The sequence below is a fragment of the Sceloporus occidentalis genome, unplaced genomic scaffold, assembly GCF_023333645.1.
Source record: "Sceloporus occidentalis isolate IW3139 unplaced genomic scaffold, rSceOcc1.0.p SCAF_3, whole genome shotgun sequence".
NCBI classification, from domain to species: Eukaryota; Metazoa; Chordata; class Lepidosauria; order Squamata; family Phrynosomatidae; genus Sceloporus; species Sceloporus occidentalis.
Genome location: NW_028316983.1, coordinates 157772913 through 157800584, shown reverse-complemented (window position 1 = coordinate 157800584; position 27672 = coordinate 157772913). Strand labels below are relative to the sequence as shown.

At 42.4% G+C, this 27672-nt stretch overlaps 1 protein-coding gene across 1 annotated transcript in view; it reads right to left on the bottom strand.

Moving 5' to 3' along the window:
- Positions 1-27672, bottom strand: part of LOC149316974 (PH domain leucine-rich repeat-containing protein phosphatase 1-like) — a 191309-nt gene that overhangs the window by 46447 nt on the left and 117190 nt on the right. The window contains exons 5-9 of the mRNA XM_089516614.1: positions 15630-15776; positions 13749-13979; positions 10198-10400; positions 6974-7034; positions 2508-2603 (exon numbers count right to left, since the gene is read on the bottom strand). Of these exons, the coding sequence (XP_089372740.1) occupies positions 2508-2603; positions 6974-7034; positions 10198-10400; positions 13749-13979; positions 15630-15776 (738 nt within the window). The remainder of the gene's footprint in view (positions 1-2507; positions 2604-6973; positions 7035-10197; positions 10401-13748; positions 13980-15629; positions 15777-27672) is intronic.

Genomic DNA, 27672 nt, shown 5'->3' with positions numbered 1-27672 from the left:
CTATCTTTGCTTTACGAGAGGAGAACATGGCTCTTGCAAAACCAATTAAACTAAACATTTATAGAGAAGGAAACAGAAACCTCCGACAACAAAATCTGCATTTAAGTTGTCAAGCTCCTTTCAAAAGACAACAACAACGTCAAATTTTCAGTGATGCTGTGTAGTGGGTTGTGGGAGTGGGGGGATTTCTTTCTGAAGAAGGAAGATTATTCTCATCTACCACCTGCCTTGTTCTTGCTGTGACTGTATGGTTTAATCACGACTGCCCCATGACTGACCCCATTCTCAATCAAACATTCACAAATTACTCGGCATTGCAGAGGAAGTCTTCACCACCCTTTTGCATACTTGAAAATACCTACAAACACAAATCCCATGAAGATTTCTGGGCGGATTGCTTGCTTGTTGCTCTTTATCCTCACCCAAACTGGAGCCACCCATGATCCTCAGGCTACAAAGTATGGGTCAACAGGGCTATCATGCCAAAGTAATCAATAAAAGACTGGGTTTTCCCTTGTGGATGTCATCAATCTACATGACTCCCAGAATTTGCAGTTGCTGTCAGAGGACAGTCGTCAATAACTTTATACTGTTAAAAGACAGCATGAGTGGGTGTGGATGCAAGATTTGTTTCTCTCACGCTTTTCTTGGAAACATATCAAATTTTGAAATAAAATAAAAGCTTATGCACTTTCCTTTCCAATTTATAAAAAGAAGGGATTCATTTTGACCCTAAAGCGACCCTATCATGGGGAATACAAAGTTAAGAGTATAGTGTTAATCTGTAGAGAAGGCTGCTATAAGTGGGTCTTTATGAGCAGGAATATGACTATTTCTCTACAAGACATTTATCAATATAAAACATATACAAGCTGTTTATCAATACAATTTTAATAACCAGCACAGCATTAAGTTTATCCCTACAAGACAGGGACTTGAATAAATGACATGAAGTATCCCAAACAGTTCTTACTTAGTACTTAAGCTTTCCTATGTTATATTAAACATTTGTGCAAAAAACATAGCCCAGTGGTGAAGAATATGCTTTCCATATATAATGTTCCTAATTCATATCCTGCCATCTCCAGTTAAAAGCAGATGACAGGAACATTTTTGCCTGAATCCCCGGAGAGTTGCTGTCAATGGGGGAGGTAATATTGAACTGTCTGCCTCAGCATAAGGCAGTTTCATAAGCCTGGATCAAAGCAGGGAGGATTCTCTGGCAAAGAGAAGCCATGCAGAATTGCCAAAGCACCCACTACTCAGGTCTGTACACATTCTGCACTTTTACACAAAACTGGAGTATGGTACCAAACTCCCAACCCAGTATGTTGAGTTGGTAATGTTTCACAGATTATTTTTGGCCTTTATAAAAACAACATGTGAGCAATGCCTAGAGAAATTTTGCAAGAATGGTTGCAGGTCCTGTTCCTCCCTCCTTTTTGCCAACAAATAAGCTATATAATTTAAGCAAACCTATGGAAGTTGCTAGTCAAGCAATAAATTAAGAATGTTCTCAGAAGATTCAAGCTCTACTTTTAGGCCACCCAGCTCAAAGGATGTGAACTGCCATGTTGGCTACAGATGATGAGAACTGTAGTCCACACATCTGGAAGATGTAAATTAATAGTATCGAATCAGAATTCTATTACAGTTTGATTATTATGAACTGAATTCTACATGATATTCAGCACATGATACTTGGAAAATGTGGTGTGTGTGCGTGCGCACTCCCTTGCCATGATAAATTAAGAGTCTGAAACAACAGTGTCACACCCAGATTAACATCTTCATCCTAATGTATTTCATCTTGCCTTCCATTTTCATGACCTACTATGTTTCTCCCAAAGGCTATTCACAGGCCCTCAATGTCACCTATTTCCGGCCCTTTCCACAGACAGATCAGAATCATGTGCTAGCCCTGGCATTTGAACACAAACCTGTTCAAACCGTGTCTACATTTTCAATATGTTTCTGGGCTAAACACTTTGGAACACAATACACCATGAGATGACCAATTGGCTTTTCTGCAACCTTCTGCTCCCCAACCATTGATCATGTAATCCATTTGTTAAGCATCCTTACATATTTTTTAAAGACAGAGATTCTGTTTGTACCTAGTCAGAGAACAGTTTCCCCATTCACACCCTTTGAAAAACCCTACAATGATTTTTAATTTTTTAGCAGCTGGCAAAAAAACCTATTTGAATGTTTGGGGAGGAGAGGTACACAATTTTCAACAGCTGCATGGGCTGCTTTAAAGCACTTCTGTCTTGAAATCAGAGCAACCGAGTGTTTTGCTTTTGTCTACATGAAAGTGATGAAGAAAGGCTGCATTGAAGTTTATAGCATAATGACCACCCCGTGAGGTTAAAAACATCAAACAGAAGATAAAACAAAATAACACACAATCATCTGTCACTGGAGCAAGCTAAACACTGACGCAGCAATTATAACCAACTTCTGCATCCCATTCCTGGTTGTGTAAGGGTATCTGCAGGACTCACCGGGCAGGCAGTTCCCGTATTTGATTGTGGCTAAGATCCAGCACTTCCAGCTTTCTGCTGTCACAAACCCACTCAGGAAGGCTCTCGAGGTGGTTTCTATACAAGAGACAGGAAATAAATGATAACATGAACAGATCAAGGAGTGTGGAACATATACTTTAAGACAGGGATGCATAACACTTCAAACAATCACATATCATGACAAAGCCAAAGTGTTGTTGCTTAAGCCACTTTCTGATTAAAGCACCAATTAAGAGGCACAGATAGTTTATCCTTGTACTACCAAGTGCCCCAAACAGCCAGAACTACAACCAAGTATTTTCTTTAAAAAGTGCAGACTGTTTCCGTGCATGTACCTTGTTCCATTGTAATTTAACAACTGAAGATATGTCTATATCATTTTTGAGAATGAGTAAGTTAAGTGTGTCATTATATGGTTCCTTCCTTCCTCTTTCTTTCTTTCTTTCTTTCTTTCTTTCTTTCTTTCTCTTTCAGCAAAAGTGGTGTGAAAAGGAAAACATGTAAGGTTTAAAAAAATAATTAAACCATTTTTCATAAAAACTTTCAATATGGCATTTTCTCATGAGATTAGCCCAAGGGAACATTAAACATTTAATTCAACTAGGCTCAGGAAGACTCAAAGAACCATATTCCGTGAATGAAAATATATTTATCCTAGGAATGACCGCTAATGCCCATAGATTATTTCACTGGGTTATAAGGAAGTCAACTGATAAAAGTTTCTTAGTGTTTTCTAACCCTTATCTGGGAAATGTCTACACAAAGCTCTGCCCTATAGTTCACTGCTTACAATGATTTCTTCGCATTCTGCCTTTCCCCCCAGAATTAGGATCAAGACCCATTAAAAAAAAAGTCAATTCAATATAGTAAACACATATAATAAAATATAAATCAACTATCTATAACGTATTTAAAACACAAACATTGATAGCAGTTATAGAATAGAAAAGTACAATAAGAGCCTTTGTTTTAAAATATTTTCCAAAAGCCTAATGAAGCAAAAATATATCTGACAAGAGAAGGTCAGTAAGAAGCGGAACAGTCCTCCTGCCTTATGAAGGGATTTCCACAGCCTAGGGGCAGCCACCAAGAAGGTCCCTCTTAAGTTCCCAGCAAACATCCCTGTGAAGGTGGGGGGATCAAGAAAAAGTCCTCTTCTGAAGATTTCATAGCCTAGACAGACCACACTCCTTCTTTGCTTAACCTTGTTAACTGCCCTTGACTCAACCTCAACTCATGGCAACCCTGTGGATGACACATCTCCAAAAACCATGTCCTCCACTGCTCTGCTCATGTCCTGCATGCTTAGCCCCATGGCCTCTCTGAGTCGATCCATCTAGTATGTGGTCTCCCTCTCTTTCTACTACCCTAAATCTTTCCCAGCATTATTATCTTTCCCAACATTGTTGTATTTTCTAATGAATCATGCCTTCTCATGAACTGGCCAAAATACCACAGCCTCAATTTAGCCATCCTGGTTTCCAGGGATAATTCGGACTTGATCTATTCAAGGACCCATTTGTTTGCCTCTTTGGTTGTCCATGGTATCTTCAGCGCTCTTCTCTGCACCACATCTCAAAAGAGCTTATTTTCTTTCTTTCTATTTTCTTCACTGTCCAGCTCTCACATCCATATATTGTGATGGGGAATGTGATGGCTTGAACTAGCCTTTAGTGTTCACAGATATGTCTTTGCTCTTTAGGATCTTGTGCATTTGTCTCATAGCTGTCCTTCCCAATCCTAGCCTTCTTCTAATTCCTTGATTGCAGTCTCCATTCTGATTAATGTTTAATCCAATATATGGGAACTCTTTGACTATTTCAGTTTTCTCATTATCTAGGATGAACTTTTACATATCTTTCATGCTCATTATTTTTGTTTTCTTAATGTTCGACATCAAGCCTACCTTGGCACTTTCTTCAGTAACCTTCTTCAATAGTTGCTCCAGGTCTTTGTTGATTTCTGCTAATAGCATTGTGTCGTATTGCTTAACCTAGACTCTTGTTTTTATAGCAGGATGAATAGGTGCAGGTTTATACAGTTACCTTTGGTACAATTTTACAGCAGAAAATCACATGCAAAAAATTAAAAATTAAACAGAATATTTTATAGGGTTCTACTAAAGTGGCTTTCAGCTGGAAGTGTTTATAGAGAAGCAAACAGTATTTGTTTTAGTTATATTCAAATATATTTTTCCTTAAAGGGTTCAGGAAAAAAAATCCCATTCATCAAATATGTTCCTCTGTGAGGAAAATGCATGCATAGTAGACTTTTTCAAGGTCTGCTATGCATATTATCAAAACAAGCCGGTGAAAGTGTCTGAGAGACATTCTGAAATCAAACATTCCTCATTGCCGTGACTTGTAGAAATAGGGAAACACTTCTTCCCCCAATAAATTACAATTACTTATCCATGCAAACATACTGATGAGATCCTGGCACGCAATTCCACTGACTCATGGGTTTATATGCTTCGTTCTTGGCAACACCCTCAGGCAACACCCTTGTCTCTTCAGTGCTCATTTAGACACAACAGTTGCTTGTTTTTTTAATGGGAAACCAAGGCTTGATTTTTTTTTAAAAGCACCACTGCTCAAATTTACAAATGATCTCTTCCATTTAGAATCCTGTCATTTTAATCTTGGTGCACAAGTCCAGCAGGCATTAATAACATCTGCTCGCTCTAATCAGAAACAGTGAAACGTACATGGAAATGGAATGTTTTGCTGTAATAGCTGGGGTTGTGTGTTGCAGTTTTTACAGTGATGCTTGCAAATGTCTCTAGTAGATGGTACAAGGGAAAGAAGGGGGATAAAGTGACCAGGGCAAACAAAAGAAACAGAGAGATACAGGTAAGAGAAAGGAGAGAACCCACTCTTCCTATGTGCCTTCTGCCTCCTAATAATAATAATAATAATAATAATAATAATAAATTTTATTTGTATCTTCCCACCTCTCCCTATTGGATTGAGGCAGGATCACAGCAAAGTTTAAAAATACAATTACAGTGTTACAATATTATTACCACACAAGTTAAAAACCAGGATTAAAAGCATAAAATCAACAGCCGTGGGGTCAGATGCTTCTGTTCCATACAATACAGTCTGGAATTCATAGAAGGTCAGGTGGGTATGCACGTCGAAAGAGCTCTGTCTTAGCCGCCTTCCTGAAAGTTTCCAGGGATGTAACAAGGCGGATCTCCTCTAGAAGTCTATTCCATAGTCTAGGGGCAGCTATACTAAATGCTTTTTGGGAAGTGGAAACATATTTAGATGCTGGTACCTCTAACAATTTCTTCCCATTTGTTCTAAGAGTGCGGGGTGGATTGTATAGGGAGATGTGTTCCCGTAAGTAACTTGGGCCCAAGCCATGTAGGGCTTTAAAGGTAATAACCAACACCTTGTATTGTGCCTGAAAGCCAATTGGAAGCCAGTGTAAATCTTTCAGAATAGGTGTTATGTGGTCAGATCTCGAGGATCCGGTGACCAACCTGGCTGCTGCATTTTGCACTAATTGGAGCTTCTGAACTTGATACAAGGGTAGCCCCATGTAGAGTGCATTGCAGAAATCAAGACTAGAGATTACCAGAGCATGTACTACAGCTTCAAGGTCATTTCAGTTGAGGTAGGGTTGCAGTTGGTGTATCAACTGAAGTTGATACCAAGCACTTCTGGCTGTCGCATCGACTTGAGATGACAAACACAGAGACGTATCCAGAAGTACTCCCAAACTGCGAAATTCGTCCTTCAGGGGAAGTGTGACCCCGTCTAGGAGTGGTTGACCAATTTCCTTCCCTGGGCCTAAGTATCCTATGGCAAGTACCTCCGTTTTCTCTGGATTCAACCTGAATTTGTTTTTTCTCATCCAGGCCATTACTGACTCAAAGCAGGGATTCAGAGGGGAGATGTCATCCTTAGTCGCTGTAACAGTCGGGGACATAGAGAAGCATATCTTGTTGTTTTTATGGCCCTGAAGTTATACATTATCATTTGTAAGGAGGTTTTCTTCATCGTCTCAGATGAAGCCCTGTGATTCAATGGGAAGCCTGTAAACAAGATAAGCACTTCCTTCTAAGGTGGCTTCACTCATTTGTGTGTAAGCATAAACATACATTTTATTATCACTGATTTTTTTTTAAAAAGGTATACTCTAAATGGGGTGGGCAGCTCTGGAGATCATTTTACATCACATCGCACATCTTACATGACCAGAAGTGATGCTGCCTCCCTTCTAGTTTCACTTTCAGCCAATTTGGGGATGGGGTAGTTTTAAAAGGTATGGGGAGGGCTCTTGTGTGGAGTAAAACTACTATGTTGTGTGGCAATTTTTGTGTGGCAACTGTCTGGGAGGACCTTGGGGCTTTGGGGGATGTAAAAGAGGTAAAGCTCCATGCTTTAAATCCAAGGGAGGAGGTGATACAGTATTTTAAAAGCTACTATGCTTACCTAGAAACATCCATGTAAGTCAGATAATTTGGAACCGGATACACATCAAGGTGAACAAGTTCTGAAAAAAGAACACAGGGAATATATATATGTTTGTGAAATCTTTTGTGTCCATTATGCAAGTTACAGTTGGTACTGAAGGACTTCAATGTATACCACACTTCATAATTGGAAATTTAGCCCTGTTATGGAGGAGTGTTTTCCTCCTTTCATTTCCCCCAATGCAGCCTCTGACAGAATCCCCCCCACTTCTTCCAACACCTAGTTTTCTACATGCAAGTGTGTCTGCATCTCTTTCTGCATGTAAGCGTATGTACTGCGAAGTCAAAGGCTTTCACAGCCAGCATCCATAGTTTTTTGTGGGTTTTTCAGGCTATGAGCCATGTTCTAGAAGAGTTTATTCCTGACATTTCGCCATCAGCTGTGTGTGGCATCTTCAGAGAATGTTAGCATGGAAGAAAGTGAAGTATATATACTGTTGGTTGAGAGGAAATGAATAAACTCTTCTAGACCACAGCCTCATAGCCCCAAAACCCACAAAAAACTACAGTGTATGCACTATTAAACTATATGAGCCTCCACCTACAGACTGCTGTAATGATACAGCTTCAGCACAGGTTTATCGCCTTAGGGAGAGCTAACCCTTTGATAAATCAATAATCCTTTATGTGATCATTTCCCAAGGCCATTTTTTAAAAGCATCTCCAGTAACACTGTATTTTACTGACATTCATTTCCAAGCAAGGAGTCTATCCAAGCATCCACCTGGCCCCTCCCCAAGCCTTCAACCCATGACATTAGCCATATCAATTTTTATGCACTGAACTAAAATACCTTAACCTACAGATATATATCAGAGCTGCAACATTAATTTTTCACCTTGAAACAATGCAAAGAATTCAAACCATAGTTTTACTGTAATCCATGCCACTGTGCAATTGTAAACTAAAGGATATAGAACTTCAAGATAAGAGTCTTAAATCACAGGCTTTTTTTTAAAAAAGAAGATCAAAAGAGTTGATTGGCCAGGGAACAAATCAATCATTATTGGTTCATGAACCTAAAACATGTACCTGGACTTTTACATGTACCAGTTGTTGCATCAATTGCCATGAAGGTGGAAGCGGCAGAAGGCAGAATAACAGAGAATACTGCTGCAACTTGTTTAAAGCTCTGATTGCTGTGTATTGCAATCAATTTATCAGGATTTCCAGCCAAACCCTGGGATAGCAGGGTCCTACATAGATATTTCCCACGACCAGTACAGGCAGTGTTGTGTAAAATAAAGCCAAGCACATCCACTTCATTTGCCCAGTGTGTAACCTTGTTCAATTCATACTCTCTTGGCCTCAGAGGAAGACAACGGCAAACCCACTCTGAACAAATCTTGCCAAGAAAACCCCATCATAGGTTCTCTTAGGGCCTGAACAGACAGGCCAAAATAAAGCTGCTTTGGAGGCATGCTGTTTAAATGACTCACATGTCTTAAGATGCCAGAAACTGCGCCACTGCCACGCTCCAGTCCTTAGGACTGGAGTGTGGCTTTGGCACAGCTTCCGGCCTCTTAGGATGCATGCATCATTTAAACAGCATAGCTCCAAAGTGACCCACAGCAGCTTTATTTTTGCCCTTAGGTCAGAAACTCTGAAGGCACACAACGATAATGAACAAATACAAGCTAATCAGTCAAATCACAGAAAAGGTCCACAGGTTTTCTTACTACAATCAAGTACATCATTCCATCCAAAGCAATTCATGTGTTCAGTAACAATATAAAACTCTATCCTTTCCCCAGATATCTGTACAACTTCTTAGTACAGTTGGCCCTTCCCTTATGCGGGGGATCCATTCCAGACCCTGCCGCGTAAGTGAAAAACCGCATAAACTCAACCCCATTGGAAACAATGGGGTTCGTTCTCATGCACGCACCTGGCACGTGCCCCATTGCTTCTTCCAGGGCGTGGGAGAAGTCTTTCCAGCGCGGCTTCCAGCGTATGCTGGGAGCTGCGTATGGCGTGCCAGCATATGATGCAGGCGAACTGTACTACATGAAGCAAAAGGAATAACCCTTTATAGTTTCAGCAAAAAGTAAGCTTAGCACAACTACTAGGGAGTGCAAAGAGGAGAAAGGACTGAATTTCCCTTTGATTTCTATTGGCCAAATACTGGTACTGGAATAATCCTATAGAATCCATCCATTTTACAGAATCATCAAAGCTAGTTACTCCTATTATCTCAATGATCACTCCTATTATCTCATTGACTCTGCTTTAATTATGTAAATAAGGCAATTTGGACATTGAAAAGTGTGCTTTATGAATGCTGAGTGTGGTACAGTGGGCCCTCCTTATATGCAGATTGCCATTCGTGGATTTGAGCATCCGCAGATGGCAAGCTAGTATTTTCCCCAATGGCGGCGCGAACACAACCGCACTGCCATTGGGGAAAAAGTCCCTCCCCCTCCTTCCTTCCTTCCCTCCCCTGTCCCCCCTCCTTCCCTCTCTCCTCCTTCCCTGCTCCCCCCCCACCCCCCGGGAGGCTTCTGCCCTGGCTTTGCTTTGGGAGTGGAGTCTGCCACCTAGTCAGCCGGGGCTGAGGCTTGAATCTCGGAGCCCTGTCACTAGGCCTAGCACCCAGGATAGAACCCTTAGGCTCCAAAAGTCAAGCCTCAACCCAGGCTCCGGCTCCCTTGTAAATCCATTGGATGGAGGGAGCCAGCGCCAGGGCCGGGACTTGGGTTTTGGAGCCCAAAGGCTCCGTCCTGGGTGCTAGGCCTGGGGACAGGGCTCCAAGACTCAAGCCTTCTGGCTCTGGCTGACTGGGTGGCAGACTCCGCTCCCAAAGCCAAGCTGGAGCAGAAGCCTCTGAGGAAGCAGGTAAAGAGGTAAGGAGGACTCCAGTCCCATTCTCCTTAATGGTAGTGTGGTCACATGGCCGCACTGTCATTAACGACAATGGGATTTGAGCAGCCACCAATTTTGGTATCCATGGGGGAGGGATCTGGAACAGATCCCTCGCAGATACCAAGGGCCCACTGTAATTCATTCCTGACTTGCAAGGTTTTGCACTGGTACAGTATTCCTCAAAAACATTACTGCTGAATGTTATATGTATTGCCAGTTTGCTAGGGGACACTTAAATGAAGAATGTAACACAAAACACATAGCCATGGCAAGAAGAAGAGGCCAGTTCTTTATCTAAACTGGATTCAAAGATGAACATACCATTTGCAGTTGCATAAAGAGCTTTCAGGAGGTATCCGCTGATTTTGAGGGTTACCAGCTGATTTCTTTCACAGTGCAGTATTTCAACATTATTGAAGATAGTGGCATCAAGCTCGCCTAATTTATTGTCCCGAAGGTCAAGCTGTGTCACATGATGTAGGAAGTCAACTTCATCTGCCACCAACCTCCTGATTACATTTAACCTGGTGTACGAGTGGGAAAAAGAAAATCTGTATGGGCATTCAATCTGATTAAAAGGCTAGAAATCAAAAGGTGAGACACTTGGTTAATCACTTCACAAAATCTAAAGCCTGCAAAGGGAAACATCTGGTCCTGACACACTCATCCCTGTTTTCATATTTATGTCTTGCAAGTGTCATGGTAACTTGCCTGTGAGTCCCATGTAATCCACATTTAGTTTTTAGGATGTTACAGCACCCCGTACCCCACAAATCAATCAGCCACTGATAAATAATCATAGTGTTGCAAGACCACCAATATAACACCCAAGTTAACTTCTGCTCATTTCACTAGGTCATAAATTGTCCCAGGCTGCATTCTGCACTCTTGCCATTAATCTCAAAATAAAATTGCCTATGAAAGTCCAAACTAAGCTTACAACAGTCATTACTCATGAATGGGATACATCTCATAAACAGGACACACACAGCCCTCCCTTTGCCATCTACATCATCAGAGGGAGAGTGAGGCATGCTAGCTCCATTAGGCCTGGCCTGAACTAAGAAGCACAGCCCTCCCTCCGGTACATCTGCCTTGGTCCAAGCCTGAGAGGGAGAGAAGAACTGCTGGACCTGGTCCCCTTCCCCACTACCATTCCCTTCTCCTTTTGTGTCATGTCTTTTTAGATTGCAAGCCTGAGGGCAGGGAACCGTCTAATTAAATATAATAATTGTAAGCCGCTCTGATAGCCTGTAGGGCTTAACGGTGGGGTATAAGTACTCTAATAAATAAAAATAAATAAAATAATAAGCATCGTCAATATTCACTGTTATATTTCTGAATTTCTGATCATTCACAAAATTTAGCTGCGATTGTCATTATTTATATGAGTTGTTTGACATCCCTTAAATTTGGATTATTATTTATTTTTTTTTGTAAAATAAAAACAAATTCCAGTGCTAAAGCAGAGCTGTTAATTCCTTCAGGGTAGAAAGTTGGGACAATAAAGAAATAAGGAAAATCAACCCTGCTTCCTTACACTTTAGGAAGGCAGTACAGTATCATTAAGAGTTAGGCACTGCATATTCTGAGAAGGTGACTCAGCTCTCAGAAAAAAGAGGGGAGCACTCATATACACACATATTGTAACTGATAAAAGAGGGCAGAGAGAACTTGACTTGCCCAGTCCTTGATATAATGCAGAAATTAAGGTGATCTATAAAAAGCAATTACTTGGACAATTCTATTGTACTCTGAAGATTTCAATTTTATTCTCAGTGCTGAGGCTGACAAGATCAGTTAAATCACATAATCAAAACAAGGCTTTGGGGTGCAATGAAAGCACTGGAAGGACTAGAACAGCAAATGTACTGCATTACAATATACTCTCTTCACCTAAACTGCACCACATGCCTTCTTCACAGAATCCATGTGCAGATGTAAAACTGGTTAGTTAAATACAGCCTCTACTGCACATGGACCTTTGTGGGGGAAGGTACAGTGTGGTCTTTGGCACTCCCACCAAAGTCTCTAAAGGCACATTACATACATACAGAGATAGAGAGAGAGCAAGATATAATTTTTGGGCTCAGTATCATCTCTTCAGTGTGAAAAGCCTGTCTTGCAGGGCATACTATTTCAGGAGCTTCTCACCCCAGCATAGCTGCACAATCACTTTTGATCACCTGAAATAGCAGCTGTGGTGATAACCCTGTGGCCCTCCTGAGAAGCCAAATATCCAGCAGTGCAGGGCTCAGGGCTTCTGAGAATGAGCATCCTTGCTCTAACAAGGAAGGAAACTCCACTCCTACAACTTTATTTTAGTATCACTGGGCAATGAAATCTGATTTAGGAAATTATGTTGGATGTAGTAAAATGCTTTTTATTTTTGTGTGTGGAATAGTCAAGTAATTGCAATGAGTAGTGCCAAACATGTATATTTTCTGGATTAAATTATTCAGCTTCATTGTTTAGGGTTCATATCCTCTCTATTAGACAGACTACACAACCACTGTAAAAAGTCAACAAAAGAATGAAGGTGCCCTTACCAGTGCCACTAAACACACTTTGCGGAATCTGAAATGCATCACTTTACTGATTTGGAAACGTTGCTGACAAAAGGCACACACAGCTGGGATATATCTTAAAGTTATCGTTTATACAAATTTAACCTGCATTTATACCACTCAACTTACTGGGAAAGGGAATGCAGATGGCAGCAACCTAAACGTGATATGTGGAAACAATCTGATCAAACATTCTTGTTGAATCATCTTAATGGTGGTTCAAGTAGAAAAGCAGGAGCAATCGCAATTTGTTTCTTTATTTACATTCATTCATTTTCCACAAAAGGTTTTTAAAATGTACCCAGACTGAGTAGTTGGGTACTATATGCATGCCCTGTAATGGTAAACAATCCATGGAATAACTTTAGCAATGCCCGCTAAAGAAATGGTTCCATCAACGGCTACAACAGTATTTTCTAAACCTGCCTCTAGAGATATTGGATAATAATCCCCACCATCCCCAGCCATCAGTCATACTGGCTGAGACTCATGGAAGGTGTAGTCCAAAGCATCTGGAGGGCAAAGTTCAGCCATTCCATGGCTTTGGCTGTTGCTACACTCTGCCCCTCTGAGTTTATAAACTGGCCTTTGGGTTGCAAGGTAAAAGGGCGTAGGTTCAGTAGCTATAGCAATAGCAATAACATGTATATTTCTATACCACTTATCAGTGAACTAAGCACTCTATACTGCTTATCAGTGAACTAAGCACTCCTCTAAGTGGTTTACATTCTGTAATGAATGAATCCCCATATTAAATAGCATTCATTTTAGAGAAGTAAACAAACTGATCCCATTTTTAGAATAAAAGGAGAAACAAAGCAAAAGTGTTTACAAAAATGGCAACAAAAAGAAATACCTGTGCCCAGATTTAACACATAGATTTGATATTTCTGATTACAGTACAACACCAGGTATCTGCCGGGGATATGTTCCCAGACTTACCATGGAAACAGAACACCACAGATAATAGTGAATTGACCATAGAGTCACACTAGAGTTCCTAGAGATTCCTAGAAAGAACTCCAGGGCAGTTCTGTGGTCAACATCCATCAGAAGCATACTGCAGAATTGTGCTGGAGGACTTAAAAACACCTAAAGATAATTTTTTTTCAGATGTGGGGAAGTGAAATTGTGGGTACCAATCCTGTGGATATGGGGGTAATACTATAACTCATAACTTGAAAACTATCCTGATGAAGTAAGAGGCATAAAAGCAAATTAAAGATGGGGGCAACATAGGCTATTGTTTTCTGCTAAAACAGCTCCTTCACGATGAGATTATTCATTTTCTCACTGACAACCTACCTTAGGTCTATGTGTTTAATGTGTGGCATTCTCCTCAGTGTTTGCAAGTTGAGCATCTCCAGGCAATTTCCAGACATACAAAGTTTATCCATGGCAGACAGCTTCTCCAATACTTCAGGAATGTCAGTGAATTCATTGAAAGAAAGGCCCAAATAGCTAAGCTGATGCATCCTTTCCAACTCAACAGGAAGGCTCTGGAGGAAATTCCCATCCAGCAAGAAGGTCTGTAAACTATTGGAACAGAAAGAGCAGGAGGGAGATATCAATCATAAAAATGTCTTGCGTTTCATAAATCCATCTTTGCAATCACTGATTAAGTTGAGACATTACTACAGATGTCATATTTTGGGGCCCACACACTTGCTAATATTTATATGAGCACAGCCTATTAACCATTAGGACAAATTCTCAGCCACCTTGTTTTGGCAAGCCTTTCTGGAGCTGAGAAACCAATTTCTTTCTGTATTCCTCAAAGTTCAACCATTCATCCTGGCCTGTAATCTGAGGCATGGTTATTTCTAACTGCCATGAGTTCCTAGAATCATCCAGTTAACTCTAGGAAGGGGCAGTGGGATAGGCTCCAAGAGTAAAGTAAGCCGAAACAAATCCATTTCAAATTCCAGATCAGTCCAGATGAGTCTTGGGTCCAAAATGAAATAGATGCAAGAGGAATTAGTGGGATGGGAACAGAATCCAGATGATGATGATGATGATGATGATGATGATGATGATGATGATGATGATGGAAGTGAGACCAAACACTTTTAGAGTTCACACTATCACTTACCACAACCTGTGTGATGTACAAAGCTCACAGGTCAGCATGGACGTGTATGAATCAGAATACCATATGGGAATGGCTTCAATACCAATTGTGTTAGCATAGATTAAATCAGAAATCAGCTATCTAATGCTGCAGTGCATGGTGTAATTGTTGGGCATTGGACTAGGACACTGGGAGACCAGGGTTCGAATCCCAGCTCAGCAACAGAAATCCACTAAGTGACCTCAGGCAAGCCACACTCTCTCAGTCTCAGAGGATGGCAATGGCAAACCTCCTTTGAACAAATCTTGCCAAGAACACCCCAAAACAGGTTCACTTTATGACTTGAAGGCACCCAACAACAAAGTGCTGAAATAGAGCTGCTCTTATATCAAGGAATGTTCATTCTTAGTGGTCTCAGTGCTGGCTAGAAAACAAATCTACTATGAACACAGATCAAGAAGAAGGTTTAAGACAGCAGCACAAGAGCAAGTCAAATGAAACCAAAGTTCTAGAAAAGGAACTAACTAATTGACAAAAGCAGCCATGTGTCATTAGTGGTGGGGAAGGGTGCAGGAACAGGCAGCTTAGTTACATCTTGTTTCTCTGATGCCAATCAAGTTTATATGACAAAAGGCTTTGCTATACCTCCCACTGGGGGGGGGGGGGGAGGCAAGGAATGAATTCTTAAAGAATGCAAAATATTATTAATGCACAGTATGTTTCAATAAATTACTTTCCTTCTTCAGGGCCATTATAGGCATTTTGGCTTGTTGTGAGCCCCCAAGTGGAGCAGAGCTACGCACGGTGGCACACAACAAACTACAATTTCCAGAATTCCATACCATTGAGCCAGGTAGTTAAAGCAGTGCCAAACCAGATTATTTCTGCAGTGTGGAAGCAGCTCTTGTCTGCTGCTATTGATAATACAATACAAGCCTATGGGAAGTAGTCATTTTCATATGAAGTGAAGCAGAGGGAGTGCTACATGCAGGCATTTTGCTGCCCTTCAACACATGATTTCACCATGACCGAGGCATGATTTGGCTTAACCTACTGAAAGAAACCGGTACACCCAGAGTTCATGCTGCCCTTGCCATTTCGCAGTGTGTACTTACTTGTTCATATCACCAACGGTTGCTGGAATATTTCTGAGTGCATTGCAGGACACGTTGAGCTCAGTCAAGGTTGGAATGCTGCAAACTGCCAATGGGAACTCTCCTAAGTGATTGTTAGAAAGGTTAAGGCTCCTCAGCTTGCTGAACCTATCATGGAGAGAGAAAGAGAGAAAAGAGAAAGAACTTAATATTAAGTGAGGTATCAAATGAATAACATGTTATATGGAATGTCAAAACACTGCTGGAATGTGGATACTCTAAAACAGATGCATGCCATCTCTCCCCAGCCCTTAGCAGGAAAAAAAAAAAGATTAAACATAACCATCAGAAAGATTTATAACATGAAGGACTATGGTTACTTCCATTCAGAATGTCTCCTTATTGCCAAAATGTAAGGCTTCAGAATAGGAAAGGGGGCATGTAGATGTTTTATTTTTCACTACAGAAGTATGAAGAAGAACATATGCTCGAGAAGGTTCAGTGAAGTTTTTAAAATCCCATAAGTTTCCAAGCAGAAATCCACTTTGCAGCTCAAATATTGCATGCGAAGTAGGTAAATGTACAGTTGTAAATTAAATAATGTAAATTCAATTATTTAAGTTGTAATTATGATGAATAAACACCCTGGAAAGACAAATAAATGGAAGGGGAGCAACAGTAGTATAGCAACTGCAGAGATGGGAGGGAGCGCTAGAACTTTTGTAAAAAAAAATATATTTCCTTTTACCTGGGAAAGGATGGTTGAGTTAAAAAAACAAAAACTCAAAAGAGTGACCTGTTCAGTTCTTCCTTTAAATGAAGATATTCTAAAGCAGTGAGAGAAAACCTTTATCCTGCCGGATGCTTTGGACGATGACTTCCACACCCCCTTTCCACTGGTCATGTTGGGAGGGTTCAGATGGAAGCTGTAGATCAAAATGTATAGCAAGCCAAAGAGTCCTCATCACTTTGTATAGCTTTCCTAGGGTAGACAATATGATGTCCCCAAAGCCAAAATACAGGAAGCTTCTCCTGATACAACTTACTTGTAAATTTCTACCTAATAAAATGGCCATCTTTGCCATTAGAAAGGGCAAGGTGGACTGCCTCATACAGCAGATTTTTTGTTGATACTGTTGGACTGCCTTTCCTTGCAAATAAATATCACTAGTCCACTTTTTGAAAAGCTTGTTCGGCTGTACACACACAGATTTTTCCAGGCAGATAGCCATGTTGGTGAAATGCAGCAGAAGAACAGGTTGCTCACCTGTAACTGTGTTTCTTCGAGTGGTCATCTGCGAATTCACACAAATGGGTTTATTCTGCGCCTGTGCAGCAATCCTCGGAAACTTCTAGAATCTCTAGGCAGAAAGCAATGTATCTTTCTGCAACATTTTGGCGGTAGCCCCGCCCACCCATATATAAGACCCCTGGTGGTCCACTCCTCTTCAGTTCCGAATGAGCCGCTAAAAGCGCGGCAACAAGCGTTGTCAATGAGCAGACACTGAGGGGATGGATGGGCGGGTTTGTGTGAATTCGCAGATGACCACTCGAAGAAACACAGTTACAGGTGAGCAACCTGTTCTTCTTCTTCGTGGTCTCTGCGAATCACACAAATGGGTGTAGACTAGAGAGCTGTAGTCTGTGGAGGAGGGAGTGTCAAACATCATCAATAAAATAAACAACCAATAAAGTATGTGAACCAAAAACCTGAGTAATTTATTAACAGTGAAACAGGTTTAGTGTATGGCAGAAAGTAACACTGCCCTCCCAAAGGCTGCATCATGTCTGGCCCTGGCGTCCAGCCTGTAATGTCTGATGAATGTCAATGGTTGGAACCAGACAGCAGCCTTACACACATCCTCAACTACCGCCCTAGTTGCATGGGCTCTAATCCGACCTGGCAAGGGCTTCCCAGCTAGTTCGTAGCAGAGGCAGATGGTGTTGGTCACTCACTTGGAAAACCTCTGCGGTGAAACCGGCAGCCCCTTCTTGGCCTCGGAGTAGCACACAAAAAGTCTCTCCGAACACCTGGAAGCAGCAGTTCTGTCCAGATAGAACGCCAGCGCCCTCCGGACATCTAGGGCATGGAGCTGACGCTCAGAATCTGTGGTTGGATCAGGAGCCAGAGTCAGCAAAACAATGTCCTGGTTGATGTGGAAAGCAGACACCACCTTCGGCAAAAAGGTGATGTCTGTACAGAGAACAACCTTGTCCTTATGAAAGCGGAGAAAGGGTTGGTCAACTCTGAGGGCACACAGTTCACCAGCCCGACGGGCTGATGTGATAGCTACCAGGAAAGCTGTCTTCCAAGTTACGAGTCTCAAATCCGTGGTAGCTAACGGTTCAAAGGGCTTAGACACCAGATGAGCCAAGACGGTGTCTAGACTCCACTGCGGTGGGGGGGTCCGCAACAGGTGGATGTAAGTTGTTGAATCCCTTAAGGAACCTCTTTATGAGGGGGTCCCTAAACAAAGAAGGCTTGTCTTGAAACAAGTAGTGGGAAGAAATGGCAGACAGGTAGCACTTTATGGAACTCAAAGAGAGGCCTGCCTCAGTCAGTGTCATGAGAAAGTCCAGGACCACAGGGATGGAGACACGGGATGGTGGAATGTCCTTGGTTTGCAGGAAAGCAAGGAATCTGTCCCATTTGTAGGCGTAGGACTTCTGGGTCGAAGGCCTTTGAGCTGCCTTGATTATGTCTTGTACACCGGATGGAAGCGTCCTCAGGATCGAATCCTCCATGCCACCAATGGGAGAGATTGCATCTCGGGATGGTGGACTCGCCCGCCATGGAGCGAGAGCAAGTCGGGTCGGTGTTCCAAGCGGAGATGCTCTTGGGTTCGGTCCAAGAGAGGGGCGAACCAAGGCTGTCTGGGCCACCACAGAGTTATCAGGATTGCATCCGTCCGGTCGGCCACCATCTTTGAGAACACTCGCGTGATCAGAGGGAATGGGGGAAAGGCGTACAGTAGACCTTGAGTCCACTTGAGCTGGAAGGCGTCCCCTTCTGATCCTGGCTCTCTGGTTAGAGAGCAAAACCTCGGGGTGTGAGCGTTTGATAGGGAGGTGAACAAGTCCAGGAGGGGGGTTCCCCAGCGGATGAAGAGTTGAGTCACCACATCTGGATGAAGCCTCCATTCGTGGCAAGTGGAAGACGACCTGCTGAGCTGGTCTGCGAGGTCGTTCTGATCGCCGGGCAGGTGAACGCACTGCAGGAGAATCTAGTGTTGTATGCACCATTCCCAAATGCAAATGGTGACGGCTAGGAGAGTCCGTGACTTTGTCCCTCCCTGTTTGTTGAGGTAGTACATCACGGTGGTGTTGTCCGTGAGGAGAAGCACTACCTTGTTTGAGAGGACAGCCTGGAAGGCTCTTAGTGCCTTTTCCACGGCTAGCATTTCCAAGATGTTGATGTGGAGAGTCGCTTCTGCCAGTGACCACTTGTCCTTTATAGTAAGGTCCAGAGTGTGGGCGCCCCAACCTTGTAGAGAGGTGTCTGTGGTCAGGGAGAGATCTGGTTGTGGAGGCAAAAACGGCATCCCCACGCAGACATTGTCGGGCTGAAGCCACCACCGTAAGGATCTCTGTACAGTCCTTGGGATGGTGAGGAGCTTGGTGGGCGCGTCTCGGACGGGGTCGAAAACGGAGAGGAACCAGGACTGAAGAGGCCTGAGCCACAGTCTGGCCCACGGTGTGACGAAGGTGGTGGAGGCCAGGTGTCCCATGGCGACTTGTACCACACGAGCCTGCAGACGTCTCTGATGAAGGCAAGGTTGTAGTGATGCACAGAGGGTTCAAAACCTCGCGTTTGGGAGGTATGCCCTCAGCGACACAGAGTCCAACGTGGTTCCTATGAAGTCGATGCGCTTGGTAGGAGTGAGGTTGGACTTGTCGAAGTTGACCTGCAGTCCCAAGGCATGAAGTAGGGACAGGGAGAGGCTGAGATGTTCGAGAAGAGTGTCCTTGGAGGACGCTGAGAGGAGCCAGTCGTCTAGGTATGGGAAGACTGTAATCCCCTTTTGACGCAGATAGACCACCACGGGAGCCATGCACTTGGTGAAGACCCTTGGAGCTGAGGAAAGGCCGAAGGGAATGACCTTGTACTGGTAGGCCTGGTCGCCGACAGCGAAGGCGAGGAACCTCCGGTGGTCCTCTAATATCGCAATGTGAAGCTTAAGTCCAGCTTCACGAACCAGGAGTTCTCCTGTAGTAGTGGCAAGATAGAGGCAAGAGTTACCATCCTGAACTTCTTGTAAACAATAAAGGCATTCAAGGCCCGAAGATCCATTATGGGCCTAAGGCCCGAGTCTTTCTTTGGTACAGTAAAGTATCTGGAGAAGAAGCACCGATGAACCCTAGAGGGAGAGATGGGTTCAATGGCGCCTTTGTCTAAGATGTTGCGCACTTCGTCGAGAAGGGTGTCCGAGGGAACGGTTGAAATGAATGCTCCAGTTGGTGGGAGCTCACAGAACTCTAGGGCATAACCCCTACGGACAATGTTAAGTGCCCAAGAGTCAGTGGTAATAGAAGCCCAGATGTTGTAGAAAGGACTCAGTCCATTAGAGGTGACGAGGTGCACGGGATCACATCAGAACCTCTTTTTGCCCCGGCCATCCTTCTTTCTATACCCCTGTTGGTATTTGGGTTGGGAAGATTGATGCCTGTCCACAGGGGGAGCCGGCGAGCGGGAAGATCAGCCTTGAGGATGGCTGTCCTGATGATAAGGACGATCCTGAGGCTGGAAGCGGTACTGGCCCCCTGGGTGCCAGGGGCGCTGGCCAGGGTACCTCTGACAGGGGGACTTGGACAAGGAAGATGACATACCGTGCCTCCTAGCCGTGATCTTCATCCAGTAACGGAAGCTGAGTTTCTCGTCCGTGTCTTTATTGAAGAGGCCCGAGTTATCAAAGGGCATGTCTTCAATAGCCGCTTTCGCCTGGGCAGTAAGGTCCGAAGACCGAAGCCACGCATAGCGACGGAGGGCTATGGATCCGCAGAGGACTTTAGACGCGCAGTCCGTGGAGTGTCTGGCAGAGATGATTTGTTGACCGGCTATGAGATGGATCTCATTCCTGAGGGCAGCCATCATGTGCCTTCTGTCATCAGGGAGGTCTGCGATGGTGGGATCCATCTTTTCCACCAGGAACTGCACGTAGGCCCCCATGCACGCTGCATAGTTGGCCACCTTGAGGTCGAGGGCTGCCGAAGCATAAAACTTCTTGGCCAAACCGTCCAGCTTCTTACTGTCCTTGTCCACTGGCGAGGACGATGTCCTGGGGGCAAAGGTGGACTGTGCTCCCTCTACAATAGCTGAGTTCAGCTTGGGATGGTTCGACAGCCAAGACGGAGCAGATGGAGTAACCCGGTACAGGTTCTCGATCCTGCGCGAAGTGGACGGGATGGTGGCTGGGGCGTCCCAAGAACGCTTGGCGATTTCTCGAGGGATGGGAGGTATGCCAGGGCTGGTGGAGCTGGAGCAGAGCCGTGGATCCTCCTTTCCACCGGGTCGAGGGCATCATCCTCCGGGACTCCCCTAAACGGAGGACACACTTGTCGTGGCCATCGGCCTTGGGGATTTTCACTCCGCACTTGGTGCATTGCTTGAAAGAGGCCATGGTAAGAGAAGTCCGTTACCAGTCCGAGGTTAAGCCGTGAATCAGAGAAGTAGTCACGCCGAAGGGAAAGTCTGAAAGAATGGTCAAGAGTGAAAGTCCGAAGGTCAAATGCCAGAGATTCTTATCAGAAGAGCAAGTGAAATGCAAGCGAAGTTCCTCGAGCTGCTTAGCGCGGCGGAATGAAGGAACTGAAGAGGAGCGGACCACCAGGGGTCTTATATATGGGTGGGCGGGGCTACCGCCAAAATGTTGCAGAAAGATACATTGCTTTCTGCCTAGAGATTCTAGAAGTTTCCGAGGATTGCTGTGCAGGCGCAGAATAAACCCATTTGTGTGATTCGCAGAGACCACGAAGAAGAAACAGTTTTTGTAGCACATTGAAGACTAAATAATTAGGGTTTTGTTTTATTTATTTTTTTTTGGACAAATCACCAGTAATCTCAAAATAAGGAACCAGGCCTGCAAAGGTAGAGTTGTTTTTTCCAACAAACAAATAGGAAAGTGGATACTGACCAGCTTGCAGTAACTGGAATCTATTAACCTCATATCCTCATATATTCATGGTTAGAGACAACAAATGCTCTCCTTTTCCACAACATGAACAAAATACTGTTGCTAGATGGAAACTAAAGCATGGTTTCCTTTAATTATCCCATTATTTAGTTAAAACATACTCAAATCTTTTCCTGAAGTTTCCTTCTGCAACCATGATGGCTGGAAACATATTCCCTTTCTTGCCATCGTCCGAGACTGTCATAATGGCATGGCATGCTCCTATGCTCTGCAGAGTAACTGCAGCCCCACAAATCCTGAAATGCACACTCTCTGCTTCAAGCAAGTCAACTGCTCTGCTTAGGAATCTGATGGGGGTGGGACATACGCAATAGCTCTTTGAACAGATAACACTCTGCTGCTGCATAGCTTGGCTCTGCTCATCTGTCACGATTTTACAGTCAGGCAGAAAATCATCATCATCAGGGATTTTCTGCAAGATTCAATAAAACCAGTAAGTGCCTCATTGTTAAAACTTCAATTAGCAGCCTTGTCAAGAAACAGCTCTCTGACTTAGAACCGTCTATACACCAACTATATATATATATATTTTTTTGGGGGGGGGGGAGAATTCCAGCCAACAAAGTAAATATTGTATGCAAATAATTGATATTATGACAATTATAATACAAAACACAAAATAAGAGAAGTCTTAACACAAATCAACTGAAGCCAATAGGCAGAACAATGTAACTTGATCACATGCAGTGCAAGACAAGCAGCTGAAAAGTGAAGCTAAACTTGTTTTGTCTGTTTGTGAGACCTTTCTGTATTTTCTTTGGGCTGCAACTGTCTATCCCAGATAAGGAAAGCCAATGTGGAGTAGTGGTTTGGGGTTTGGACTAGGACTCTGGAGAACAGGATTCGAATCCCCACTCAGCCATGGAAACCCACTGCGTGACTTTGGGCAAGACACACTTTCTCAGCAAGAGGTAGGCAAAGGCAAACATCCCCTGAACAAATCTTGCCATCAAACCCCAGTGATAGGTTCTCTTTACAGTAGCCATAATTTGGAAATGCCTTGAAGGCACACAACAACAACAATCCCAGATAACTGATTTTTCAGATTCTATTTTTAAAAAATTATATCCAAAATACAGAACATCTTGATTCCAAGTAAAGAGGGCATAATGTGAAGCGATTACTCAGGAAAGAAAAAGACAACCCAGTTACCCAGCCTGCGTGTCCAGCCACATTGTTCAGGTTGCCTAACAACAAGAACTGGGATTTGTGCCTGTAGGCAACTAACTAAATGGGTTAGTGAAAAGATCTGTGTCAGAATCAGATGGATGAGAGGAAGCTCTTTTCCTGGCAAAGTTTACTTGGAGGCTTTGTCTTCTCTACATTAAATTGTACCCATTGTGTGATGGGAGTGACTGAGAGACATGGAATCAAGATACACCTCTATAAAACTACAGAGACCACCACAGCATCAATCAAGCATTGTGGTCTAGGGAAGAAAAAAGGTACTCAAAGAGCTCCCACAAATTTAGTGTCCTTTCTCCCCTAGTCCTACTTCAGATAGAGAGAATTTGGGCAAACCCCCTTAAAAAAAAAACTGAAAAGAGTCCAGCTTTAGTAAGTGGGCTGATCACACAGAAAAAGAAATGAGTAAGTAGGAAGGAACAGATTAAGTAAGGTTTTTGGGATACAGCTAGCCCTATTTAGTGTAACAATATGGGGCCCATAAACCTGGAGAACAAGCTGTATACCTGTATGCTCCTTCTTGGCCCTTCTTTTGAGAGCTTTGTTTGAACTGCATTAAGTCACCGTTGCTTAAGTCACAGGTTGCTTAAATCACAGCTTTCCTCTTACATCCAAACCAGAAAACTGTGATTTAATCCTTGCTTTCTAAGGGTTCACATCCTGGCTAGGAAGCAGGAGTTAAACCACTTTCCAGATCCAGAGGTAACAAAGTAACCCATCATAGCAGTGCCAAAGTTGGATGCATGAGGAGAAGTATACAGGCAAGCCAACAGACCATGGCTTGTTAGCTTGACATCATTATATCCAAGTGTTTAGAATATGGTTTGATATTTGACTTATTATTAGAATATATTGTTAATAACGTAATAAAAATGGAAAAATAATAATTTGAGCGCACAGATGAAATATGTAAGGTATAGCATATTCTTACTTGGTTTCTCCAGTAAACACTGCAGTTGTTTACTCCAATGGTCAGTTCAGCAATAAACTTACTTTTCACAATGTGCATATGAAAGCAAACAGGGAGTTATTTATTCCCAAATGAAGCCTGCACAGAACTGATCAATTCTAGGCGTAACACAGCAGTAAACCAGTGCTCTAGAGAAAAGGCTGGCACATACTGCAACCCAGTCAAGCTCGGACTTTTACAAAACAAAACCTCTACAAAATAGAGATAGGGTCTCAAATGGTGTGTTTGTGAGCACCACTATGCCTCCAAACACCTCCCATTTTTGTTTGTAAAAAGTCACCGGGAGTCTGGTTTGCTGCAAAATGAAGTGCCAGCTATATTTATTTCCTAATTTGTGTCTGACCTAGTCCTAGACACATTTTTAGAATATAAACATAATGGATGTAAATATGTATCACTGATGTATCTTCTTTAAAATGAGCACTTGCACAGAAAACTGTAGGTTCAAACTCGGAACCAAACTTTCCCTTGCACTTTGTTTCTTAATGCAAGTTACTTTTCTCTTACTCTTAACCAGTTTGCCTTCTGGAAAATCACACCCACCATAGCTGCCATTATTTTTCTGAACAGGTAAAGCACATTTCCAAGGTAGCCAAGTTGTGAGAGAACATCTCAAAATTCCAAATACAACTGCACACTGGTCCAAAAGGGTGGTGGGAGCCTTGGAGAAAAGTGAAAAGCCTTTGGTTTACTCTTATTGTCACTTCATAAAATCTGCAATTTCTCCATTGTCTTCTGCGGACAGCAATCACTTTTGCCTTGGGGAATATAAAGTCAGTAGTATAAAGCAGTGCTTCTCAAAGTGGTGGTCACGAGAGCAGTCCAAATCCCTAAGCCAACTGGATGCTGGTCCCTGGCAAGTTTCCAGGAGGAAGAAACAAAAGTACAAATGGCACAAATTTAGTGCCAGTTCCTGGCACAATGGAGGGAAAAGAACCTGTTAATCTGTCACATCAGACACCCTGAGAAGCACTGGTATAAAAGAACTAGAAGTCAAGCTGAATTAATTATGTCTATAGGTGAAGTCAACTGGGCCCTGGAATGCTGAACGTGTCATTAAAATAATTAATGGAAGCGAAAGGGAAGGTCTATGCAGCTTCAATTTTTAACAGGGCTAGGTGATCTTGGCACTTCAGATTTGTTAGACTGGAACCTCCATCAACTCTAGCCAGTATAGATGATGGTAAGGATTACATTCCAACAACACAGAGAGCCATAGCTGCCCAGAACTGCAATGAAATGGAGCCAGCAAGGATAAGTTAGTCATACTGATGTCTCCTCTGTTTCTGACAGTCTATAGACAGATTTTACCCAAAGCTCACATCCAACTGTAAAAGTAAGGTCTACAGGTCCTACTTCATTCACACCAGAAATGTATGATTGAAATGGAAGTGGAAGCAAGTTTCCTGAAGTACCAAGTTCTTTTTTCTGTTTCTGCATTTCCTAAGTTTAAATAAAAAGCTAATCCTTTCTCCCACACACATGCAAAAGTTTGAAATGTTCTGGCATTTTATAACAAGGCAATTAAAAACAAAACACTCTGCTTTTCCCTTGAACCAAGACACCATAATGCTGAAATGTTGACAAAGATCTTTGAACAGTAAGAACAAATGCTTATTGTTTAGGCCAAGTAAAATGATAGCTCCCAAAATCCTACTAGGAAACTGCCAATTTAGGAGAGCTTTGACTTGTCCTAGTAATTTCTAAAGTACTTGGAAAAGGGAAAGGTAGAAAGGTAAAAGGCACACAACAATAACAACAATGGGCAAATCCAAGATGACAATTACATAAACTGCACAATGATAGTATCACCAAAGTCACAAATGAGAAAAGCAAAGATAAATGTGCTACCTTTCCTTATTCACACCTTAAAGACAAACGTTCTCCCCAAATGGTTTATTTAACAATATTCTTGTTTGTCATTTTATGGAAATACACAAACATGCTAACAGAATAAATTAACACACAGGTTGAATCTCCTTTGTCCAGAATTTTGAAATACTGCAAAATCTAAAACTTTTTTCATGGGTGGTTGAGATAGTGACACCTTTGTTTTCTAACGGTTCAGTGTGCACAAACTTTTGTTTCATTCACAAAATTATTTAAAATATTATGTATGAAATTACTTTCAGGCTATGTGTATAAGGTGTATATCAAGCATAAATGAACTCTATGTTTAGATATGCATTCCATCTACAAGAGATCTCATATGCAAATACGCCAAATTCCAAAATCTAAACTGCTTCTGGTCCCAAGCACTGCAGACAAGGGAGATTCAACCTGTAAATTTTTTTCAATTTTAAACATTCAGAAGTGATCCAGCTAGATAGGAACAATGGGCCACATCCAAATTATCCATATATATAACAACAGACCCATTAGCCTAAACCCAGCTGTTATTTCCAACGAGAATAGACCTACTGTTTCAACAGAAAATTGGTAAGACAATACTTTAGTTCCAACTAAATCAACAGGCCTACTCTAGCTTGGAGACATAATTGGATTTAGGTCACTGAAATCATTGGGACTTGGATAGCCTAATGTCCCATCAGAAGGGGCTTTATTTCCCCCCTCCCATAGATATTTTTTCTATAAGGAAAAAACCAGAGAGAGAGAGAGAGAGAGAGAGAGAGAGAGAGAGAGAGAGAGAGAGAGAGATGCTTAGTTGTTTAATTACTCTCTTTTCTTTCCAGGAGGCTCCAATCCTAAACCATTTGCCTGGAAGTAAATCAACTGGACTTACAGTACTTCTGATTAGATATCCCCCCCCCCCCACACACACACACAAATGGAGGCTTGTGCATAGTCAAACCTCATAGGCTTGAATGGGGCACACACACCATTGGAAATAGTGAAGGTCACTCCTCCGCAGATATTCGAGGGCGTGGATCCCAGATCCGCAAGTTAGGAGGGGTGACTGTACAACTGATTCACTTTGTTCAATTTTTCTTGATGTCTTCCAATTATTTGACAGCTATACTCCAGCCACTATACTCAAATGGATAACCAACACTTGAGTCCCATATCCCCAATGTAAATGTCCTAGATCGAAGATGTTCTACTTCTCTGCAACAGTTAAATGATTCTTTCCAAAAATCCTGAGCTCTCCACAACCATACCATGTGTGATCATTTGTCAGAGGTTCAGAGTAACACCAATATAAATCTGGTATGGTCATCATATACCCATTAAGCACAAGGAGACTTAAGTTCTACTTTCAAATGGGTTTAAAATTATTTTCTCTATAGTTATTAGAAATCATATGGTGTATTCCATTCTGAAATACCTTTGATTATCACTACCCAATCTAATCTTTCATCTTTCTCCCACTCCTCTTCCTAGGAAGATGTCATAAAGCTTTGAGAGTAGTCTTTCCAGTGTGTTAACTGTATCAAGGCTTCCTCCAGATCTGTTACCTCACAACTCATTCCATTTAGTCTTCTCATTTCATTAAAGCATTATCTAATTTCAAAGGAGTGCATTAAAAAGCTTCCCACTCCCATAAATAGATAAATATCTTCATATTGCATAGTGCATCCATCTATGAGAAAGAAAAACCTTCTATTCTCCCCATCCACATCTTCTCACTGTTCTAAAATTTCTTAACGTAAAATATACTTTTTAACATTACATACCACATATGCATATATATTTCCTAAGTTAAGCCAATTGAAAAAGGAGAGTGAGGAGCTTTTGACCAAAAGGTTTTTTTCTTTGC